General features: G+C 39.7%; 1 protein-coding gene across 1 annotated transcript in view; it reads left to right on the top strand.

Moving 5' to 3' along the window:
* The window catches only part of NPSR1 (neuropeptide S receptor 1), a 55,764-nt gene that overhangs the window by 21,029 nt on the left and 13,873 nt on the right, over positions 1–20,862 (top strand). The window contains exons 3-4 of the mRNA XM_023919418.2: positions 17,426–17,529; positions 17,856–17,949. Of these exons, the coding sequence (XP_023775186.1) occupies positions 17,426–17,529; positions 17,856–17,949 (198 nt within the window). The remainder of the gene's footprint in view (positions 1–17,425; positions 17,530–17,855; positions 17,950–20,862) is intronic.

Here is a 20,862-nt window from a genome sequence, read left to right as displayed (position 1 = left end):
AAAAGAACTAAGGAAAATTAATGTAACATCTCAGTGACAAGCCCATCTCCCAAAATTCACCCCAGGTCATGAAATTTTAAACAAAGATGGAATCAGTTGTTCTGTTCGCTTTTCCTGGCTAATATGTAATTTCTGAAAGGATTAAAAGTGATGAATGGGCATTATATGGCCTTTATCAAATCTTTATCAAAGGCATTGTTTTCTCATTTCAATAGATGCACACAGCCTAAATTGGATTCCACTTACCCACCTACAGATTTCCACATAGGAGGTCCACATTTACCATTTCTACTCTTTCAAAAGAAGCTGTCATTCCTTCAGATCTTTGCAAACAAATGTTTTTCCTGACTAGACATCTGTGTGACAAAAATGAAAGCATTTCCTTCCAGCTGTTTGTTTTTGTAGCTTTTTACCCCCCACTTTCACCTGCAATATAATTTCTCTAACCCTGTGCTGAGACTTGCACTGTGCAGATAAATTACTGTACTGTCACAACTCTGCTGATACCTGTTGGGCTGTGTGGAGATTATAAAGGTTTGTATGGGCAACTACAGCACTTTGAGGGCTGTAAGAAAAAAAATGCAGTACAGTCTGGGCTCATACACTAGAGAAGCCATGTGGTATTTGACAGAAACAGCAAAAAGAACAAAATTCTAATCTTGGTGATTTTTCTAGTCAGCCAAGTGAAATACAGATTAGGCAAGTATCTTCAGACACCTCCATTGTCTTACAGCTGGGTGGTTGACTATGTAGGTGACAATTTACATCTGCAGGTCTTTGACCAAAGCAATTTTCATCTGTGACCTTCTCCACCTGAGGAAGTTACTGTTATTTGGAACATTACACCTTTTGCTTTATACAACATCATTAATACTGAGGTTAGATCAGCTGGTGGAGAGTTTGGTGTTGATAATGCCAAGGTTGTGGGTTTTATCTCCATATGGGTCATTCACTTAAAAGGTGGATTTTTGGGATCCTTGAGAGTCCCTTCCAATTTAGAATATTCCATGATTCTATGTAATAGGGAAGGTGGAGGGCAGATGCCCTATTAGCCTCTTGCCATGTCTACAGAAGTAGGTCTGAAGAAAGCCCACATTTTGACATCAGTCCTGGGAAGAAAAATGGGATGTAATTGTCACAGAGATAATTGGATTAAATCTCATGACTGCATTCTTGCACACTGGTATTCATTTTAGGGATTATTCATGCCATCTATTTTAGGCGCCTCACTCTAGGTATGTAAGATAAAAAGTCACCCTTCCTATGCTTATTTTATAGTCAATAGAACAAAACACTCCAAGCAGTTCTATACTTGGGCTTAAGTTTCACTGACTTGCACAGAAGGATTCAGTTCCTAATTTAGATCTCTAAAGTTGACGGTATAAATCCCTCTAGTGTTCATACATCACCAAATATGACATTTGTCATTACTATATGTCAAATAGTAATGAATTACTATTCATTTTTGACAACTAAGAACCTAACCTTCCTCCATTTCAGTCAAACCTCAGAAGGCTCTGACTCAAATCCCATCCCCAAACACAAAGTTTTACAGAGAAGGTGTTTTTCAGACCCTTTCAATTTGTTTATTTTTAAGCACAGCAAGGCATAGCAATATTACCTGATGGAAAGTGCAGGATTATTTCTTTTGTGCTCAGATTTGTTTCTTAATTGTCATCTGGAACTTGTCCAAGATTTTCTAGGTGCTGCCCAAAAGATAATTTGTTCATAGAATCACAGAATCATTTAGGTTGGAAAAGATCATGTCCAAGCTAACACTGCCAATTCCATCACTAAATCATGTCCCTCTGTATCACATCTCCATGTCTTTTAAATACTTCTAGGCATGGTGATTAACCCCCTTCCCTAGGCAGCCTGTTCCAATGCTTGACCACCTTTTCTGTGAAGAAATGTTTCCCAGTATCCAAAATAAACTTCCTCTGGCACAACCTGAGGCCATTTTCTCACATTCTACTACTTGATACTAGGGAGAATAGACTGCCCCCCAACTTTCTACAATTTCCTTTCAGGTAGTTGCAGAGATCTAAATGGGGTATGGAACAAAAGTGTAGTTTAAGTGATAAATTTTACTCCAAACCTGTGCATTAACACTACAACTGCATGATTAGCCTTAAAGGAGAATCTTTAGGATCATAGAATCTTTTAGGTTAGGAAAGAACTTCAAGATTTTTGAGTTCAGTGCATGTAAGTGCTGTGCCTCACTGTGTTGGTGGAAAGAACCACCTGAAATTACTGAAGGAAGAAACGTGGATACAATTTTGTTTCTGCACACTTGTAATACACACACACACCCCCCCACACACATCATAGCCCTGAAATCCAAAAGAGAGACTTGTGGGTAAGTCACACGTTTCTCCTCTCCTATTGTATTAGCAGGCAGTAGCAAGCAAAAAAGAAAAGATTGAAGACCTGCTTAACAAGAACATGATCAGCCAAAACAGAATGGAAATAACATCTGGAAAAATCTCCAAACATTTCAGTTACAAGTCAAACTTTTTGCTAGTTCTTAAGGAACAGAGATAACAGCATTTAAAAGCAGAAGTGGTTGATTATGCCAGTTTCTTAGAGGTACTGATAGCAAACAAAAGGATTTCTTTCTTGCAAGACATTTTTACTTTCATTGTAAACTAGCAAAAGAGAACAATAGACAAAACATTATTCAAATATGCCAGAAAACCTGCACACTAAAAGAGGGGAGTAAGGGGTTGTCTGCAGGAGGAAACAGATTGCTTTGAAGTTGTGGGAACTTGAAGATACATAACAAAAAAAGAGATGTTTATTTGTTCCCTAAAATAAACCAAATAAAAAACCCACAAACAAAAACTCAATACATTTTGAGATGGTATTGGTTTTTTTGATGGACATTTTCTAGTCTTGAATGGAAGAATGATTTCTACACATTTTCATTTCCAGCTCCCATAAGCAGGGACAAAATTGGGAACTAATGCCACATATGGAAAGAACGGCGAGCCCTCTTAGAAAATGGCTTTTCCATGCTGCAGAGACAGGAACTGTATAATCACTGGTTTTCTAATGTGTTATGGGAGTGCTGGAGTTACTGCTATATTACTAGAAAGTCCAGAGAAAAAAAATTTGAGGTATATTAGATATAGTAATTTCAATGCTTGTTAAGAAATTTTCTCTCCAGTGATATCTGATATGCCAGCTGAAATACAAGAAATGCCATTTGCTGCTCAGTTATCTTCATTTTAATGAAACATGCAAAACTTTTAGAAATCAAAAAGATATTCTCTCTTATTAAAATCCTTTTCCTAAGAACAGCAAGGTCACAGCTGTTTGCTCATGGAAGTTGGTAACAGATTCCCTCTAAAAGGGCTGAAAAGCAGAGTGGCTTTTCCCCTCATCCTTAGCATGGAATCCAGTGTCACCACTCCTGGGGACAGCTCTGTACATAACCCTGGTAAAGCAAGCATCTTTCAGCATTTTGCTCATCTTTTTGAAAGGAGGATACCACAAACATTTCTTCCTTCTTTCATTCAGAGAATAAACATAAATTTGGATTCCTGCTCATCCGTGTCAGAAACATATGCAGGCACACAGAAAGCCTGACACATTTCAAGTACTGAGCTTGTTAGATGGCACACTCCCTTTGAAGTAATCCTCACAGTACTGGGTGCAAGAGACCCATGAAGACTCTACGAAGCACCAATCCACTCATGGAATCCATGCATTTGCAATCTCTGCTGATCTGCTCTGATGAGGTTTTATGCTGTTGTGATAGTCAAATATCAAATAATTATCTTTGTGTCAAAGAGTTATTAGCACCAAATCTCATTGCTCTAAGACAAAAACTCTAATGAAATTTTAATGCAGAAAAGACAGCACAGTGATAAAACTACTTACCTGAAATCTTTACTTTGCCAAGGTGCCTAATCAAATATTAATAAGTGACAACTACATCAGTTGCATATCAACCTAATTTCTCTGAACTGTCCTCTCATAATATGCTAAAAAATCTTCTCTTTCAAACCCTGGAGCTTCTTAGATAAAGAAATCAGTGATGCATCCTGTGCCTTTGCCATCTGGCTGTAAGTGAAGACTGTCTCTAAGTCTCCCTGCATGGATATGCTGGCACTTACAGCTTGCCAGGTTCAATGGAACACCACAACATGGTACTCATCAAGTGCCTCCCAAATTCCCAGTTTGCCTCCTATGCAGTAAATAAACCAACTGGGTTTGTTCAAAATACAGCACCTTTTGCAGCCCTCGGGTATTTCTAAAAGGATGTAGTTACATGTCTACCAAATGCTTGTTAAACCAGATGTTTTTGAGTAGTGTGAGCATGTAGCACCTTAGCTGACTGGGACCTGGTTATAGAACAAGTGAGACAAGGTTCAGTGTTTGCCATCTTCTGAGGCCTTGGAGAAAATGGATGGTTGATGGAAATCAGCATAGAATTGTTTTGCACTGTCTGGGGCAGGGAAAAATGTGTGTATTACCTCAAGTATGGATTTTCTGTCAGTAATGGCATTAAAAGCATGTTTTGCACTCTGAAGTTACCTTACTGTAAGTACATACCATGTCCAAAGGCAAGGAGCATGAAACAACTTTTGTATACTTAAAACTGAATTTTAGCCCTCTGCCTACTAAGTCCTTTTGGTTATGGTGGAGGCATAAACTCCACCACTGAAAGTAACTTTTATGTGCTCTTTTTGGGAGGAGCATTCACACTCGTATCAAAGACCAAAGTTATCCAAATCAAATATCTACATTCAGAGCTGGAAGTGGAGGACGGGGAGGGGAGCAGAGAAGAGGAGGGAATGAAGGCAATAGAGTTTACTCACTGTTAAAGGGGAGTCCCTAATACACCAAAATACACCAGAAAGGAAAGTAATTTCCATTTTAGGGAAAATCATGAGCTAATAGAGAAATTGTTGTTTGGAATAAAGATCTTGAGGCCAACTGAAAAAATAAATCATACGTTGACAATTTGATACTGACTAGAAAGGTGCCTATTGTCTGTGTGAAAGTCTTAGATGTTCCAACATATCCTCCATCCTTTTTAAATGCAATTTGCAGAAACATTTCTTAAGGCCACAAAACCTGGACCCTGTAGACAGTATAAGGTTAATTTTTAGTTTACAAAAGAACTAGGCAAGATAGGAAAAAAGACAATAAGATCAACATTTACAGAAAATAAAAAATGTTAGAAGAATTCCCCAGCACACTGTAAAGATTAGTAATACTTATTCAGCTGTTGAACTGTACAGCAAATCTTGTTGCTCTTCTCTTTCTGGGGAAAGCTCCAGGTCACCTGCACGTGTTCTGATTTTTAGCAAAAACACATATTCAGATGTGCTCCCACTTCTTCAGGTAAAAGAGAAAACTCATATAACATAATATTCATGGATGTTTCCAGTCAAGGGATCACCTTAGGAGATTAGAAGATTAATGCAGAGAAGATGAGAAGATTCTGGTTTAATGCAACCAGAAAATAAAGCACTATGCCAGTGAGCATCAGGATTATCTTTAAAATGTTTCCTTTATTATTCTGTCTGGTAAAGCACACACAGCATATGGGCACAGAAAATTCTCTTGCCCTCTGTAGGCCTCTCACCTTGGGAGCAGATTCACATTAGCAGGTGAGCCAAAGCATCTTTGCAGGACTCTCCAGAGCCTCCATGGTTTGGGAGAACACTCAGTAGTAGAAGGGAAAAGGTTCAGGATGCTCTGAAAAAGTTTGTTCTGTAGGAAATGAGATTTCTGCAGAAAGAATGTTTGTGCCACCTGCCAACCACTGAGCTTCCCAGCAAACCATGCTCAGACTCCTCACTTCTTGAAATAGAGGGAGAGCCAGAGTCAAACCAAGCCATGGTGACTGGCAGGAGAGCACAAGCTGTCAGCTGGAAAGCCACCAGCTCCAAGAGAGCACATCTCAATATATTACAATGCATTAGAAGTATTAAGGCACTTCAGCTTGTGTAGTTTAGAAGTTATGAGCACAAAGGGCATTTGCCTTTTAATAATGTTTTTATGAGCTGCCTGAGTGGCTTGCAAGCAGTTCAATATCCACTGCTGCATACCATTACTGCTGTAGTTTCTAGAAGACTGCTTGGGAGACAGAAGAAAGAAAATTACTGTGATCAAAGTCAAATTACAATACACAATTGCACTTCTGTGAATCCTCTACCCAGCTAATACAAATAGACTGGAAAAAATTGATTCAACAAGATTGTCAGAAAAACAAAGCTGTGCTTCCAAAACCATGCCCCTTGGAGGTATGCTTTTAAATAACTCTGTGCTCCACTTACACGGTTTATAATGTCAATGTGAATTTTAAAGAATCTGTAAAAGGAAATAATTTTGAGTTCTTCTATTGGACCTCTTTGTGTGCAGATATTATCACAAACAAAATATTTTTCTCTAGCTCAAGACTAATTTGATCATTCTGAAATGTCACAAATGAATGGACTCCTGCAAGATAGAGTTTTGCATTTTCAACACTATTTCCAAATCCTTAAACACTAATGCTTTAGTATACAAATTACATTTTCAATATGAGTGCTTTGGTAGGTTAGCATTGTTTTCAGCTAACAATATTTCCACAATACATTTTTTGTGCCTTGCAGAAAATGTTCTTGAAATGATAGTCGTTACAAATTCTTCATATTGCTGAATTTATGAAGTATGTTGATTATGCTATTTATTCCTCACAAAGATTGTTTCCAACCTAAAAAATTCTATGATTCTAAGATGTTTGTAAAAATACTCACATCCCTTCCCTGACCATTCATGGCTTCAGATGTAGACAAACATACCTGGATCTTCATGAATTTTTTCCCAATTACATTTTCAGTGTGAATTGTAAATAAACACAAAACTTCATATTCATTCATTCATCATTTGGAAAGACATTCCAATTTTCAGAAGTCCTTTTGCTAGGATGTTGACTGACAGGATGTGGAAAAGGCACAAGTCAATTTATTTTAGCTTTCAAATTAGAGTCGCTGTTTACACTCTTTATAGTCAATGTCAGTGAATTGTCTTCAGGGAAAATCCAAATATCTGGTTATTAATCTCAAAGATGCTTATGTATTTTTGGTCAGGAGAAGAAGCCAGCCATTTTGAAAAAACTAATGTCTTTTATGATTTTAACATGCTGGGGTTTCAATTTTGGGTTGCAATTGCAACCTTGACACAGCTTCTGGCTGGCTGGCAGAACTTAAACTAAAAATTAGATGAAATCCAAATACTTTTGACACTGGTGGGGAACTTTGACTCCATTATAGCAAAGCTCTGTGTAGGTCTTGGAGGTTTTTCATGCCCTCATATCAGCCTCAGGTTGAACCCCTTAGGAACAAGGGAAGGTGTGTCTACATCCAGCACTGTCACAGAGGTCTGACTTGTCCACACTGACAACATCTGATGCAACAGCTCCATGCAGTACCACAGTCCAGATGTGGTGTGTGGGGGGCATAGGCACAGCCTTTATTCATATCAGTAACATAGTTTGGGAAAACAGAGCAGCAGCGCCTCTCAGTCAGGCTGGAAAAACTACAGACCCATTTAATGCATCTTTTCATATATTACTTTCTTCAAAACACCACATTTTTCAAACAAAGCAGAGTGCAAGAACAGGTGGGGTGTATTCTTGCTGCATGTAGTGAGGCACAGGGAAACATGAAGGGCAAGAGGTGAACTTGAGGTTTTCTATGGAGCTCCAGAGCAAAACCAGGTATGGGGATGGTTTAGGAAGGTTATTTTGATTACCTTAGGAAGGTTATTTTGATAGCCTTTCCTCTGGCCCAGTGGTGGCCCTGAATATGTTTTGTAGATACACTTGACAGTCAATGAAATGAACCATGCATTTTCTACATCAGCAGCAGCCAGCTTTTGCTGTGCCAATTTATGTCAGTTTATAGGAAGCCTTAATTCTTGTTTTGACAGCTACAGAATTGTTATGTGGTCCTGAAGGACTGATTATGGTTTTCCTACCTTCAGCCTGTTTCAGACATTCAAATCCTAATGACAGTTGTGTTATGATTGTTTCTGGTTTTGTTTTTAATAAAAGGGGCTTGGCAGATAAATTGTACAATCCTTTGGGTCCAACATTTCAGCATTAAGGGGGGAAATGGACTTATTTTTTAATTACTTGGAAAACATTGCCTCTAAATTTTATGGATTCCTGTTTGATTCCCTCATGCATATCCAGGCAGGACTGTCACCTGACATAAAGGACACTTATTTTACAGTTACTCTACATGACAGTTTGTCTTCTATTGTTAAATATAGGTGAATTCCATTGTTAAATATATTGTTAAATATAGGTAGGTGTGTGGAATCTGCTACCCAGCTTCTTCACGTGCCAGCAGCAAATGCTGAGAAACAGGATTGCACAAGTGTGGTGCTGCCAACAGCATGGCCACAATGACTAACTATGCTTTCCTTGGAATCATCACTTAGGATCTCATTAGCTCCTATTAAAAGACATGACTTTAAACTTTTGACATCAAAAGTACAAATACATCATTAGCTCCTTCTAGTCCATCATCTGTACTGCAGCACATGTAGTTGCAATCAAAGAGAAATTATTCTGGAAATAAGCTTTGCATGCACTAAAGTCACATTAAGAAGATCAGGGTTTTTCTATTCCCCTCTTGCATATTAAAGCAGTGATATTTATTTTCTTAGATTGTCTTTGTGTCACTAGCAATAACACTGACACTTTTCCCTTTACCCATCTTTGCAAAGGGCTGTAGGACGACACATCCAACATTTTCATGTGGTAGTTTGTCACCTGCCAATACGTCTGACTCACATTCATGTGTTTAACAGGTTTTCTCTGGAGAGTGACTTCCTTTAATTCCATTGCCTAGCTGGTTACCAAATGTTTACAAATGATTAACAGGATTTATGGAATTCAGGTCAAAGATATCATGCGGTGCTACAGAGACTCAGTTGCTCTATTAAGACCAAGTGCTTAGAAGTCCATTTTGGCCATGTTCAGCTCAATTATAAAACAGAAACCAGGCCACATGTAATGTATTTTCAGCCTGTTCTGGCACTGCAGCATATTTAATGGAAAACAGCTCAGGGTGGGTTTGCCTGATCTACCTTTTACACATGATGATTTTATGTGGGAATTTGCCAATGAAACTTACCAGTGTGCTTTTCTTCATGCTATGAGCAAACACCAGGGGAGACAAAGCAGATACAAAAATGGGAATGAACACTATTCTACTGTTCTGTAATGGAAAGCCTAAGCTTCAACAAAAATTGAGCTGCAGCATGCAGTGTCACTGCTTGAGCACCACGGGAATCTGATTTGCAGTTTGCTGGGGGGAAGAAAGAAAGCTTTACCCTTACCACTCCTACTTAGACTAAAGTATCTGCAACAACAATATCTGAGCCAACTAAGGCTATATTGGAAAAAGTGTGGGTAATCAATAACTATAGTGACCTGGGTGCCTGAACTACACCAGAAGAAAATTCTTCTAGGATAGTCCACATTTTTCAATGAGAATAATGGGTTTCTGTTGTGACCAAGATATGAATCTGCAGTACTTCAAATACTTGAGGTAAAGAGTTAGCAAAAGGATCAGTAGAGAGGATTCAGAAGAAATAGCAGAAGCATCTATATACAAGATGTTGGGGAAGGAAATTAAAAATGGAATTGTTTGGTACTTGGTATCTCAGAATGTAATTTTTTTCTGGAAAACACTACAAGTACACGCACCACTTGAAATATAAACAGCAGCAATGAATTACAAACAGGGTGATTCCTTTGTCTTTTGAGGAGGCATATCCTTGTTTTTCTATGTTTAAGACAAATTGATCCACAGGAGTGTGTCTTCTGCATTTAAACTGAGACACATTCTCTTCACAAAGAATGAACCACTGAACAATTGCATGCAACAAAATAATATTTCATCTAGTAGACAATGGTCTCATCTATGTGCAAGTAACACAAGATGGGAAGAGGAGACTTTGTCCTAGGGTTCAGAATTATCACCAGCTTCATCTGCCCCCACATATTGCCCCTCAGGGAAACTGTTAATCCCAAATCAAAGTATCTGCAGAGGTCTGAAGAAGGGGACATCTGAATGGAAAATGGAAACTTGCCTTTACTGTCCTGACTGGTTCACCAAAAAACAATTCTCCAGCCATTTCTTCAACTTTGTGGGAGGAACCAGTTTTTCTGAATAATGAGACCACTGCTGATGTGGTGTCCAAGCCCTGCTTTTTTCCCACCACACTGTATTTGATGTGCTGCTGCTGTTCCCATTATCCCATCCTGTTTTGGTGGGTGTCATGCTCCCTCTTGGCAGAACTGCTGGAGCAGTCCAGCCCCCTCCAGCTGTTTATCCCCACAGCAACAGTGCAGTAGGAAATAATGGGAGGAAGAGATATATTAATAAAGGCAAATTAAACAAACCTCAGTGCCTTTCACAATGGCAGGGCATGCTGAAGTTTAATTCCTAGGGACCTGATCTTCAGCTCTCTTATAAGTGCTGTTTCTTAAGAGGTTGGTATTGTGCAGTATACACTATTCTCAGCCTTTCATCCTTCAGTCTGGATGAGCTATGGAGTGAGGCTGGAGTCTCCATCCTTGACAACATCTAGCCTAACAGGGCCTGCCTCATCTCATGAGAAAGTGGATCTCAGAGCAGAAATATAAGAAATGCAACAAATAAATTAGGTGCTCACACAGTTCAACAAAATTTTTTGTCACTTCCTCTGAGCCAGAAAGAGAAAGAAAGCACCACTTCTGCCACAAAAAATCCAACCTAGCATTAACAGGTCAATTGGACAAGTTCTATCTTGACAATTTTCTAGCGGGTTTTGCTTCATACATTATATTTGGTGTTCTGTTCCAGGCTGCCAGGCTTGAAAGAGAAAATGCCCAAGAGCAGCATAGTATACATTGTTGGGATCTGTGGAAAAAAACACTGCTCCAATGCAAAACATTCATTCCAATGCAGGCACCACAATGGAACAAAGCACTTATGGGTGTCCTTGCTGATTCCCCACAAAAACTTAGCTCACCCCAGATTTTGGCTCACACTTCCTGTCCCTTTGCCAGAGATTGTCTGGCAGAGAGCTGGGATCCTTGCATTGCATAAGCACAATCATACCTGCTTCATATCAACACTTCTAAAATAGGTAAAATCAGGATTGGCAGATTCATGTCAGCTCCTGGGGTTGTCAGCCATCCTCCCTGTTGTTCCCATTTCCAGCATGGTGCCCAGATGCTCTGCAATGCTGGAGCAAGGGGCTGCAAACCACCATAGGCACAGATAAATGCACCTGGAGGGGTTGTGAAGAGGAGGAAAAAGTTGTTAAAGCATGAGGGCAACTCTTTCACCCAGGTCCCCTGCACCCACCCTGCTCCATACACAGCCCCTTGCTGCACCATGACTGCATGGAGAGGCCACACACCAGGCTCTCGTGCCTCAGTGTTTAAAGAGCTAAAATGTCATAATTTGAAAAGGCATCCTCTAAGTATCTTATAAGTATTTTGTCCTACAGATACCCAGATCAGGGACACAACCTATTTCACTATCACCTCCTGAATGAGAGCAGAGGGATGGGTATATTTTTTAGGAAATATGGTTACAAAATTGTTCCTAGTGCAGTGAGTACTTGAAAAGCCACCTGTGAAATTTTCAGTGGAAAGCACAGACTATGGGAAGAGTTGGAGAAAACAAGCTGTAGGGGTGTCTGCTGGAGGTAGGGCAGCTTCTCTTCCTCTCTCTGCCCTGTGTCTGTCCAGAAGCAAACCTCCAGGACCCCTAAGAACATCTAATTTAACTTGCTTGCAACCACAGGCCTGTAGAAATATCAGATATAGGTTTTGCTAACTTGCAAGGCAAGTTCACAGCCCTGACTCTGATTAGCTGATGGCACATCGAGCGTGATACAGAGCAGCAAGGTCAGAGAGCACTGTCTGCCTCATCAGTTCAAAAATCATGGACAGGACCTTATTTTTGCCATAGGGCAATGGTGCCACTTTTGTTTTTAAGGGTCTATCACCCTTTTGCAGGCAGTTGTTAGTGAACTGATGCTTCCAGAGGATATGCTCCTTGGGGAGTGGTAGGTGATGGGAATTTACATCATGAGGTCCAAAAAAAATGAGCCATATGAAATGCTCAGCCCTGACCAGGAGCTTGCACCCTTTGCCTTGCCTTACAAAATGTTGTGTTGCCTTGCGATGCTGTCCACAAAGCAGAACAAAATGTACCTTGTTAAAATGGAATCACTCTGAAAGTGACATGGAAAGAGAGAGGGTATTTTAGTAAGAGGCACGGCTTCACCTAGAAGTCATGGATCACCACATCCAACTTAATAGAACTGTTCTCATCAGGGGAAAATGAAACTGCAGCTGAGATGACATGTGGAGCTTTTTAACCCATTGCAGCTTACCAGCAATCTGCTCTCCACTTCTGACAAAAAAGGCTTTCATCCTCAGGGTAAGTGTCTTGAGGGAAGAGTGCTGTCAGTACTAATAACAAAATGATAGAGATTTTTTCTTGTGGACTTGCTAGTGCAGATTTTTGTCTGAACCTCCCAAGTTGTAACGAACGGAATATCCTGAAGTCTGCACTGGTACATCCCTTTGGCAATACCATCAAGTCAATGAATTTCTATGAACATATTATCTGAAACAGTTGTAATCTGTCTATTCCCATGCCAGTTGCTAATTACCTCCATTTGCTTTCTATAATGGACTTCTTTCTTGGAGGGCTTTTTGACGTGAAAATTTGTTTCACTCACACCACCAGCAAGCTGACATTCAGATTTGTTCCTCCAAGGGCAGTGATTTCTTTTTTACATTTCTGAGATCAGCCATATGAGGCAGCACCCATCACCCAAGCTACTGCAATCACCTCCTGAACTGAGTGGTTCCTGGGCTCAAAGGTGTAGAGGCAATGCCTGCACTCTGTCATGCCCGTAAAAAAATCCAAACACATTTTGCTGAACGTGATGGAAACCTGGGTTATGTTGGCCTTTAGGGCCCAGGATTTTCACAGGTTGTTTCAGTACCTGACATATTTCCCAACAACAGATGCTGTAGCTCTATATTCAGCATGTTTCAGTCTCCTCTGGGAACAGGGCGCTTCTCCTTCTCTGGTGTTTTCTTGGCCTTTTTCATAAATGCTGTTTAAAAATGCTGCATTTTGAAATGCTGACAGGTTTGTAAAGGCAGACACTAGTTCTGCCTTTGAGGACTGGCTGTGGCCATGGTGGTGACAGGGAGGAGATAGATAAAGGTTTGAAGACCTGTCCAGTTGCACAAACACCTCAAAGCTGTTCTTCCCTCCCTCTGCCCAGCCAAAGCTATCTTTACTCCCTACCTCCCTCTACTTTTTTCTTATTATTGAAATCTCATGGAATTTTTCTTTTACATTTGTTTCTAGAAAATCCACTCTCCCTCAAGAGCAAACTTCTTCCGTTCCTGTCACACTGGTGCCATGTCCTGTCTTCAACAAGGAATTTTTTTCATCTGTATCTTTCTTTGAATATATATTTGGCTTAAAAGTCACAAATTATTGTGATTGGCATCTTTATTTTGTATCAAAATAGAATATATTTCATTAATTGAATTTCTACCTATTTTTCTGAGTAATTAAATGGGCCTATAACCCCACTGTTGCCTAGCAATGCTGACACAGTACCACAGCAAACACACCACTGCTTAGTAAAACAATTTAGAAGACTTTTAAGAAGGCAATGGCAATGACAAGTTTGCACACAGCTGTGAGTGAAGGTTGTTTAGGACAGTTTTCAGAAATTATCTTGGTCCCATTTGGCCCAGGAACATTCGTCAGTGAAAGAACACAAGTATCTTAACACGTGAGCCACTAGCTTTGTAAGGAGTGGTAAGGATACCCAAAGTAATGAGGGCACTGAAGTTCAGAGCTTTGATGTCAATGTCAGCTTTCTGTACCTGACATTCACCATTTAGGATGGCAATGATGCAACACAGTGACACTGTTTGAGGTGTAGGCTTGCCAAAAGTAGCCAGGGAATGTGTGATCTGCTGAGATCTCACTGCTGAAACCATCTGACTTCCATACACTGACCTCTAATACAGCAATTCAAATTACCTGGCAAATGAGGATTTCAAGATGCCATGGTCATGGATATAATTGTATCTGAGATGATACAAGGGTGAGGAGGATTCATTTGCCAGTGGCAGAAGGTCTGCTGGCAATTCATTATCTCTGTACCAGGTTTATAGTGCTGGCATGTTGGGGCTTTGTGTAAAAAGAGGCTTGTAAGGAAAAATGTTGTGAAGCTGTGAAAAATATAAAGTCTGGTTATTGAAGGTGTGATGAGCATAGGAGATTAATGAGCAGCACATTTAGTGTCTAAATGCCTAGTAAAGGTTTGCACTAGATACTTGTGTCTCTGGAGAGTATATAGCAATCCTTTGTCATGATTTGTAGGTTTGCTGCATTTTCCCTTCATGCTGTCTGATCACCAGCACAAAGCACATTATTTACTTGGTGGCCCTATGTAAAATCTGCAGGACAGATCCTCGAGATGTGTGTGCTCATACTGACAGAGCCTGGTCCTTTGCAGAGATGGGATAAGAAACATCCTCTGGAGGACTGAAGGATCCTCTGAGAAAAGTTAGTCTGGTACTTTTAGGATTGAAAAGACAAGAGATATTTCTAAAACCTGAGGAGGGCATGAGGACATTGAGTGGGAGAATGTTTCTATAATTAAAGGGCATTGAGAAATCCGGCTAAATTTGGCCCACACGTGCAGCTGGGTGCATTGGCTTTGGTACACACGTGTGTGTTGTGTTTAGGGACACATGCTCAGAGGCTCACGCCGAGCCCTCCACAGCAATTCTGAAATTCAGCACAGCTGAATTAAAGCATACTGCTGCAGGAAAGGAGCTGAGGCTGCCAGCACAAAAAAAGCTGTGAAGTTTAAGCCTCATTTAAAAGCCTCTGCTGTCACCTGAAAAACCTCACTCAACAGCTCTCAAGGGAAAGACAATCCTGAGTTGTCTTTAAAGCTCCTGAAGTACTTAAGGCTACAGATATATTTGTAGGTAATGGTAGAGACCTGTAGCATGAAAAAGACAGAGCAGATATCCACATTCCATATTTCTGGAGAGGGATCTGCTTCTGATGCATAAACTTTGTCATGGTTCCTGAGCCTGAGCACTGTCTGGTAGCTGCATGGTGTGGAATGAAAGGAGGACAACCCTGGAGAGTACTTTTGGGACAAGCATCAGCTAAACAAGGGCTCATTCTCCTGTGGTTCTCCATCACATGAGCCAGTGAAGTGGGGGCCATCCACAAGTTAAAAACCACACTCCTGATGCAAACTAAAAAGCTGATGTGGGCATAAGTTGAAATTATTTTATCTGGGACTGCCAAATTGCTTACTGAAGGAAACCACCAGGATGCTGTCCCTTCTCCCCCCCAGCTGCAGGATGCACCTCTAAACACTCACCTGATGCACTGAAGAGGAAGACGGCTGTGAGAAGAGGGAAATGAGATAGCTGAGGTGCTGTCCCTTCCCCCTTCCTTTCCTCCTCAGAGCACTGAGACTGGCAGGAGGGAGGGCAGCCGCTGCACCTTCCCCTCCTGAGGAAAGCTGAGCCCTGATTTAGCACCTGCTTGGCAGATGCTCAGACCATCAAAAGCCCGAGGATACCCTGAGGTGAAGCTCTATTGATGTGTAATACTTTGAACCAATATATATTTCATTACTGTAGAGAGAGAGAATATGAATAAATAATTCAGGAGTGAGGAAACGGAAAGAGATAGGTTGGAAATACTGCTGGAGGATGCATTTTGAAACACTTAAACTGTGTTTTTTTCAAAGACCACCTTAATTATATACCTAAAGTCTTTTCTGTAAAGTCTTAAAGCCACTGTTCTCATCAGAGGAACAATCATGCCTTACCCCATCACCCTAATCAATGTTCACCATTTAACATTAATGATCATCATTAATCATTAACATTTAACATAATGTTTCAAACCCCAGACTTCCTTCTGGAGATTGTCTCTGATGCAGCCTCTCTCTGGAGGCAGGGGATGAGAGAAGAGAGAGAAGATGGGGCTGGGAAACGCTGCAAGAATAAAGAGCAAACAAGGATTAATTGAACAGTAGTCATAAGGAGGGAGGCAATGTAGTTACACTAATTTAATTCTGAACTGAGCCTTGCAGAAGAAGATAAACGAAGGAAGAAAATGAGGAGATAAAGGATTGCTGATACAGAAAAAATAACCCTGATTTTCCAGCGAAGCAAAACAGGTTGCTTTTTCTGAGGCATTAAGCTGAAATCTCACTTTCCAACTAGAAATATCTGGAATTTCAAAGGGCTTAGAAAAAACCTATTTTGCAAAACATATTTGCTTGGAAATACTGTCCCAAACTGTTTATTTCTCAAACCATTTTTTTTTAAACTGTTGAAATATCTTGTTTCCAAATGCAAAAATTTCAAATCAAAGTCTTCTGATGCAGGGGTTAAATTATCTTTATCACAATAAACTTTAGAAATGGCTTTTGAATGTGTAAAATGGTGGTAGCAAAATTAAAGGCTTTACCTCACCACTTTAATTTTTTTTTTTTTTTAATATAGCTTGAAGATATTTCTTCATATTGCTTGTTTTTGTCCTGAAAAATTGCACAAGAAGTTTTCCTAACCTGTTTTCTCCCTTTGTGGTGATCTGTGCAAGAAGAGCAACATGGCATGTTGCTTGATGTGGCAGGACATTGGACTGGTACACATTTTCTTCCATGGACTGCGCTGTAAACATTTATCTTGTCCAAGTGAGAGAAGCTGGTTTTAAAGACAAAATTTAATATCACCTATATATAAAGCAGGAGTACCAGTTCTTGTGATTCATTTGTAAAATGTGCAACTCTGTGAGCACTCGCTTGCTCGGTAAGAAACAGAACAAAGGCTGGAATATCTCTTTAGATTTTCTTGTGGGAGAAAAAAAAAAAGAAGAAGAAAAAAGAAAAGATAGCCTGAGGTGTATTTAATTTGGCAAATATAAAAGTACAGGCATAAGTAGGTTAACTTTAAGCTGACAAGGCACGGTTAGTCATTAATTAATTAAGTTTGCAAATTGTCTCCTGACAAAGTTTCCACTAACTTTAGCAGCATTTGGTTGCCACTCCAGGTGATTTCACAGGAGACTTTTTAAAATGAAACAACAGATAAAGAATAAAGGACGTTAAGTGGTTCAGTATTTGTCACAGCTGTAATCAAGCTGACACACTTAGACACTAATTCTGGGGGTGGTTCTGAGGCTGTCCCAGCTGCTCTAGCATACTGGGCTGAGTGGTCATGACTGCCCCTTGGACTGGGGAGCTGACACATCCCAAGGGTCCTACCTGCCTCTGTGGTTCACCTGAAGTCATGTATTTGCTTCTTTCAATTCTTCTTCACTTAATTTCTTTGTAGATTCATTCACAGGACTCATCAACATAATGACTGACATCATTTGGCGCTACACTGGAGATTTTATGGCCCCTGACATCGTTTGCAGGGTCGTTCGCTACTTCCAGGTATAAAAATGTCATGCTTTGTGCCCCCATGGCAGTAAACTCTGACAAAAATGCTGTGTAGAATTTTTTCTAGCAGCAAAAGTCCTAAATGTTGAAATGTTCATTTAAAAGAGTTTAACTTTCATTAAAGCATAATGAAACTTTTAAATTTTGTGGTCAGGAGAAAGGACAAATACTTGGGTGAATATACAAGGTGGGGGAGGTTCTTCCTTTTTTTTTTTTTCCTTCAGTAAGTTTTGAAACATTTCTAGCTCAGAGTTCTTGTTGACATCACCTTCTGCAATAGATGTGTCTCAACTGTTGTCTCTTTATACTTTCTGCCCCAGGTGGTCCTTCTCTATGCCTCGACTTACGTCCTCGTGTCACTAAGCATAGACCGGTATCATGCCATAGTCTACCCCATGAAGTTCTTGCAAGGAGGTAGGAGAATCTTGGTACCTTGTTATTACTATAGATATTATTGGATGATTTTTTAGTTTTCAAAATTCTTAACCTTGCTGCTATGCATTATTCATTCCTGCTCTAACTACTATTTGAACTCTGTTACAGTTTTCCAAATGATGAAGTAGCTGTGGTTTCAAGATTTATTAAACTTCACTTAGCCTTCAGCAGTTTTTATAAGTATTGTGTTAGCAAAGAATGGAATGACATTTTAAAAATTATAGTGGTTTTCATCATATTCCAGCATTTTTAGAATGTTTTAATGGGAAAAAGCTATCCCTTGTTCCACTATATAACTGTAGGGACTGCAACATTTATTCTATCTATTTATTCACAATAGAAAATGACTAGGATGGAGGGTGTGGTACTGAGAATTCATACAAAATTTGAAATATCTTCAGAAGAGATAGCATATAAGTTTGGATATCTATTGTTATAATTTCCTCTGTTTGTTTAGTTTCAGGTTTTTTTGTAGTGCTTGGATATATTCTGGCCTCTTAGCAGTACAGTTTAAACAAAATTATTTCTTTCCCACAGAGCTAAAGTGTTAAGTGTTAAGTATAAGTGTTAACATTAAGTATGTTGCACTGAGTGAAGAAACAGAGGTAGCAGGTGGGGAGGAAGAACAATTACAAGAACCTGTAACTGTTGATCAGATGCAAATATCTTTCTTGTTTTGGAGTAATGATGGCTTTTGCCAGACGTCTCTATTCAGGGGATCAGATTAATGCTCCTTCCTGGCCTTAAAAACCTGTGAGTCAATCACAGCTGAGACAGTGGTGCAGCTTTGGCAGATGTTAAGGTCTGAAAGCTCCAAATACTTGTGTGAAATTTAGCTTTATATTCCCCAGCCTGCAGATCAACTCTTTCAGAACAGGGAGATGGATATCAAGGTTTTTCCGGCGGGCTCTGGGAGAGGTGGCATTGCTCTACAGCTGCTACAGGAGGGCTCCTAAACCAGGCAGGGTGGGGGCTCATAAACCTGCTGGCTGAGCAGGATGAGCTATGGGACAGACCTGCTGGCATTTCTTCTTCGTGTATGGTGCAGGAAAAGCAGCGCTTGTTAAATTACCTCCTGGGTATAGTAAAGAATTTGATGGGTAATCTTTGGAAAGAGCTTTGAAGTTGAAAAAGAACCCACCAAAAAATCACTGCAAATCTTCATAAAAGCCTTTTTTAAATCCCATTTCCTATACCTGTAGCATGAAGTATTTTGTTGTTGTTTTGTTGTTTTTTTTTAAACTGGAGAAGAGCAGATGTTGCCCCCAGTTGAGGGTAGTGAAATCATCACTCGGGTGCAGCTCTGGTCAGGGGAAAAAGGTCACAAGCAGAGAGAATACTGACAAAACCCATCTGCCTCTTGCAAGGTCTGGCTACACACTGATGCACAGAGACCATGTTCAAACGAAAATAGAAGGCAATTTTAAATCCAAAAGAAGGCTCTAGAGAGGCATATTTATCATAGCAACTTTCTGGAATATACATAAAATAATCCCCTTTTGCACCCAGCTATTCCTTGCAGAGGTGCCGTGTGGGACGCTTTTGAAATGCCCTCTCAGCTATTCTACAGAGAGAGAACAAAGAGATTTACAAATCTTTGTCATTGGTGATGACACAGAGGAACTTCATGAACAGTTCTGAGTCAACCTGTGGCAAATTTCTTTACAAAATGAAACACTCATCCCCCCAAAATCCTTCAGTCAAGAAACAAAAGAGTTCTTTCTTCTTACTGATTTGAAAAATTGTTTCCATGTAGCCTTGAAATATCATTTTAGGAAAAAAAAAAAAAAAAAAATCAAACATTCTACTTTGAAAATGTCAAACAAGTTTTTTTAATTGTGGTTTAGTTACTAGCCTAAAGTCCTGTTAAAAAGTATTAGCAATGAGCTGTTCTTGGTTTTTAAGAAAAAAAACTTCAACAGCTGAATATTTCATACTTTGCAAATACATAAATAGCCAGAGAAAGTGCAGTATGGGAAAGAAATATTCCCTTTAATCTTAAAGGTTTACTGTGAGACACCTAATTCTACAATGAAAAGAGTATTAAGAAAAAATTATAAAATAAAGATCAAAAAGAAAAGAAACTGAAAAGTTATAGCAGCAAATATTTTGTGAATACTTCATCATGTTGGACAGCTATATTCAAACAACATGCAAACTAAACAGGTGAAAAAAGAATTGCTTTGTCATTTGTCATTTGGAAATGACAAAACCCAAAAAAGTGTAAACTCATCCTTGTGTGGCTTTGGGCTGAAAATAGTGCTATCACTGAGATTCTGGAAGAGCTCTGCTCTCTCTGGATTTAAAACCTAATTTTAAGGTGGCACTCAATTTATCAAAGGATTGCATAGCATTGACATTCTTGGTGGCAGGAAGCAAAGTTCCTTCCAAGAGCCCCTGTCCCACACTGCTGGGAGCAGAGAGATGTCCTCAAACCCATTGTCACAGTGCAGGGATGGTGGGAGCAGAGCAGAGGGGACAGCCACACCAAAACAACTTTTAGGAGAGTCAGAGCCAGAGCTCACAACTCAGATTCCCACTCCAGCCATGGGAGTTAGTCTTGGCCACCACAGTTTGAAAAGCCCTAAAGGAAAATGCTCAGACTGGTTCAACAGAATAATGTATTTCAAAATTTATTTGTTTGATTTCATTTATAACAGATTCAGCTCTAGCTATGTGATTTGCTGGCATTTAGAGCATATTAGAGCAACTATTTAAAATGCGGCATAAAATAAAACCCCTGCTGGTGAGGCAGAAAATTAATATTACTCTAATAAAGCAAAAATCTGCTTACCTATCAGTGCCCTGTAAAGCTCTTCAGACTAACAAGGCCATATTCTACCAAATGCAAGAGACATTTAAAAATAAAAATAAATTAACATTTCAGGAAAA

Source organism: Cyanistes caeruleus, chromosome 1 (assembly GCF_971803275.1).
Source record: "Cyanistes caeruleus chromosome 1, bCyaCae1.hap1.1, whole genome shotgun sequence".
Taxonomy (NCBI): domain Eukaryota; kingdom Metazoa; phylum Chordata; class Aves; order Passeriformes; family Paridae; genus Cyanistes; species Cyanistes caeruleus.
This window is presented reverse-complemented; position numbering and strand designations above follow the sequence as displayed.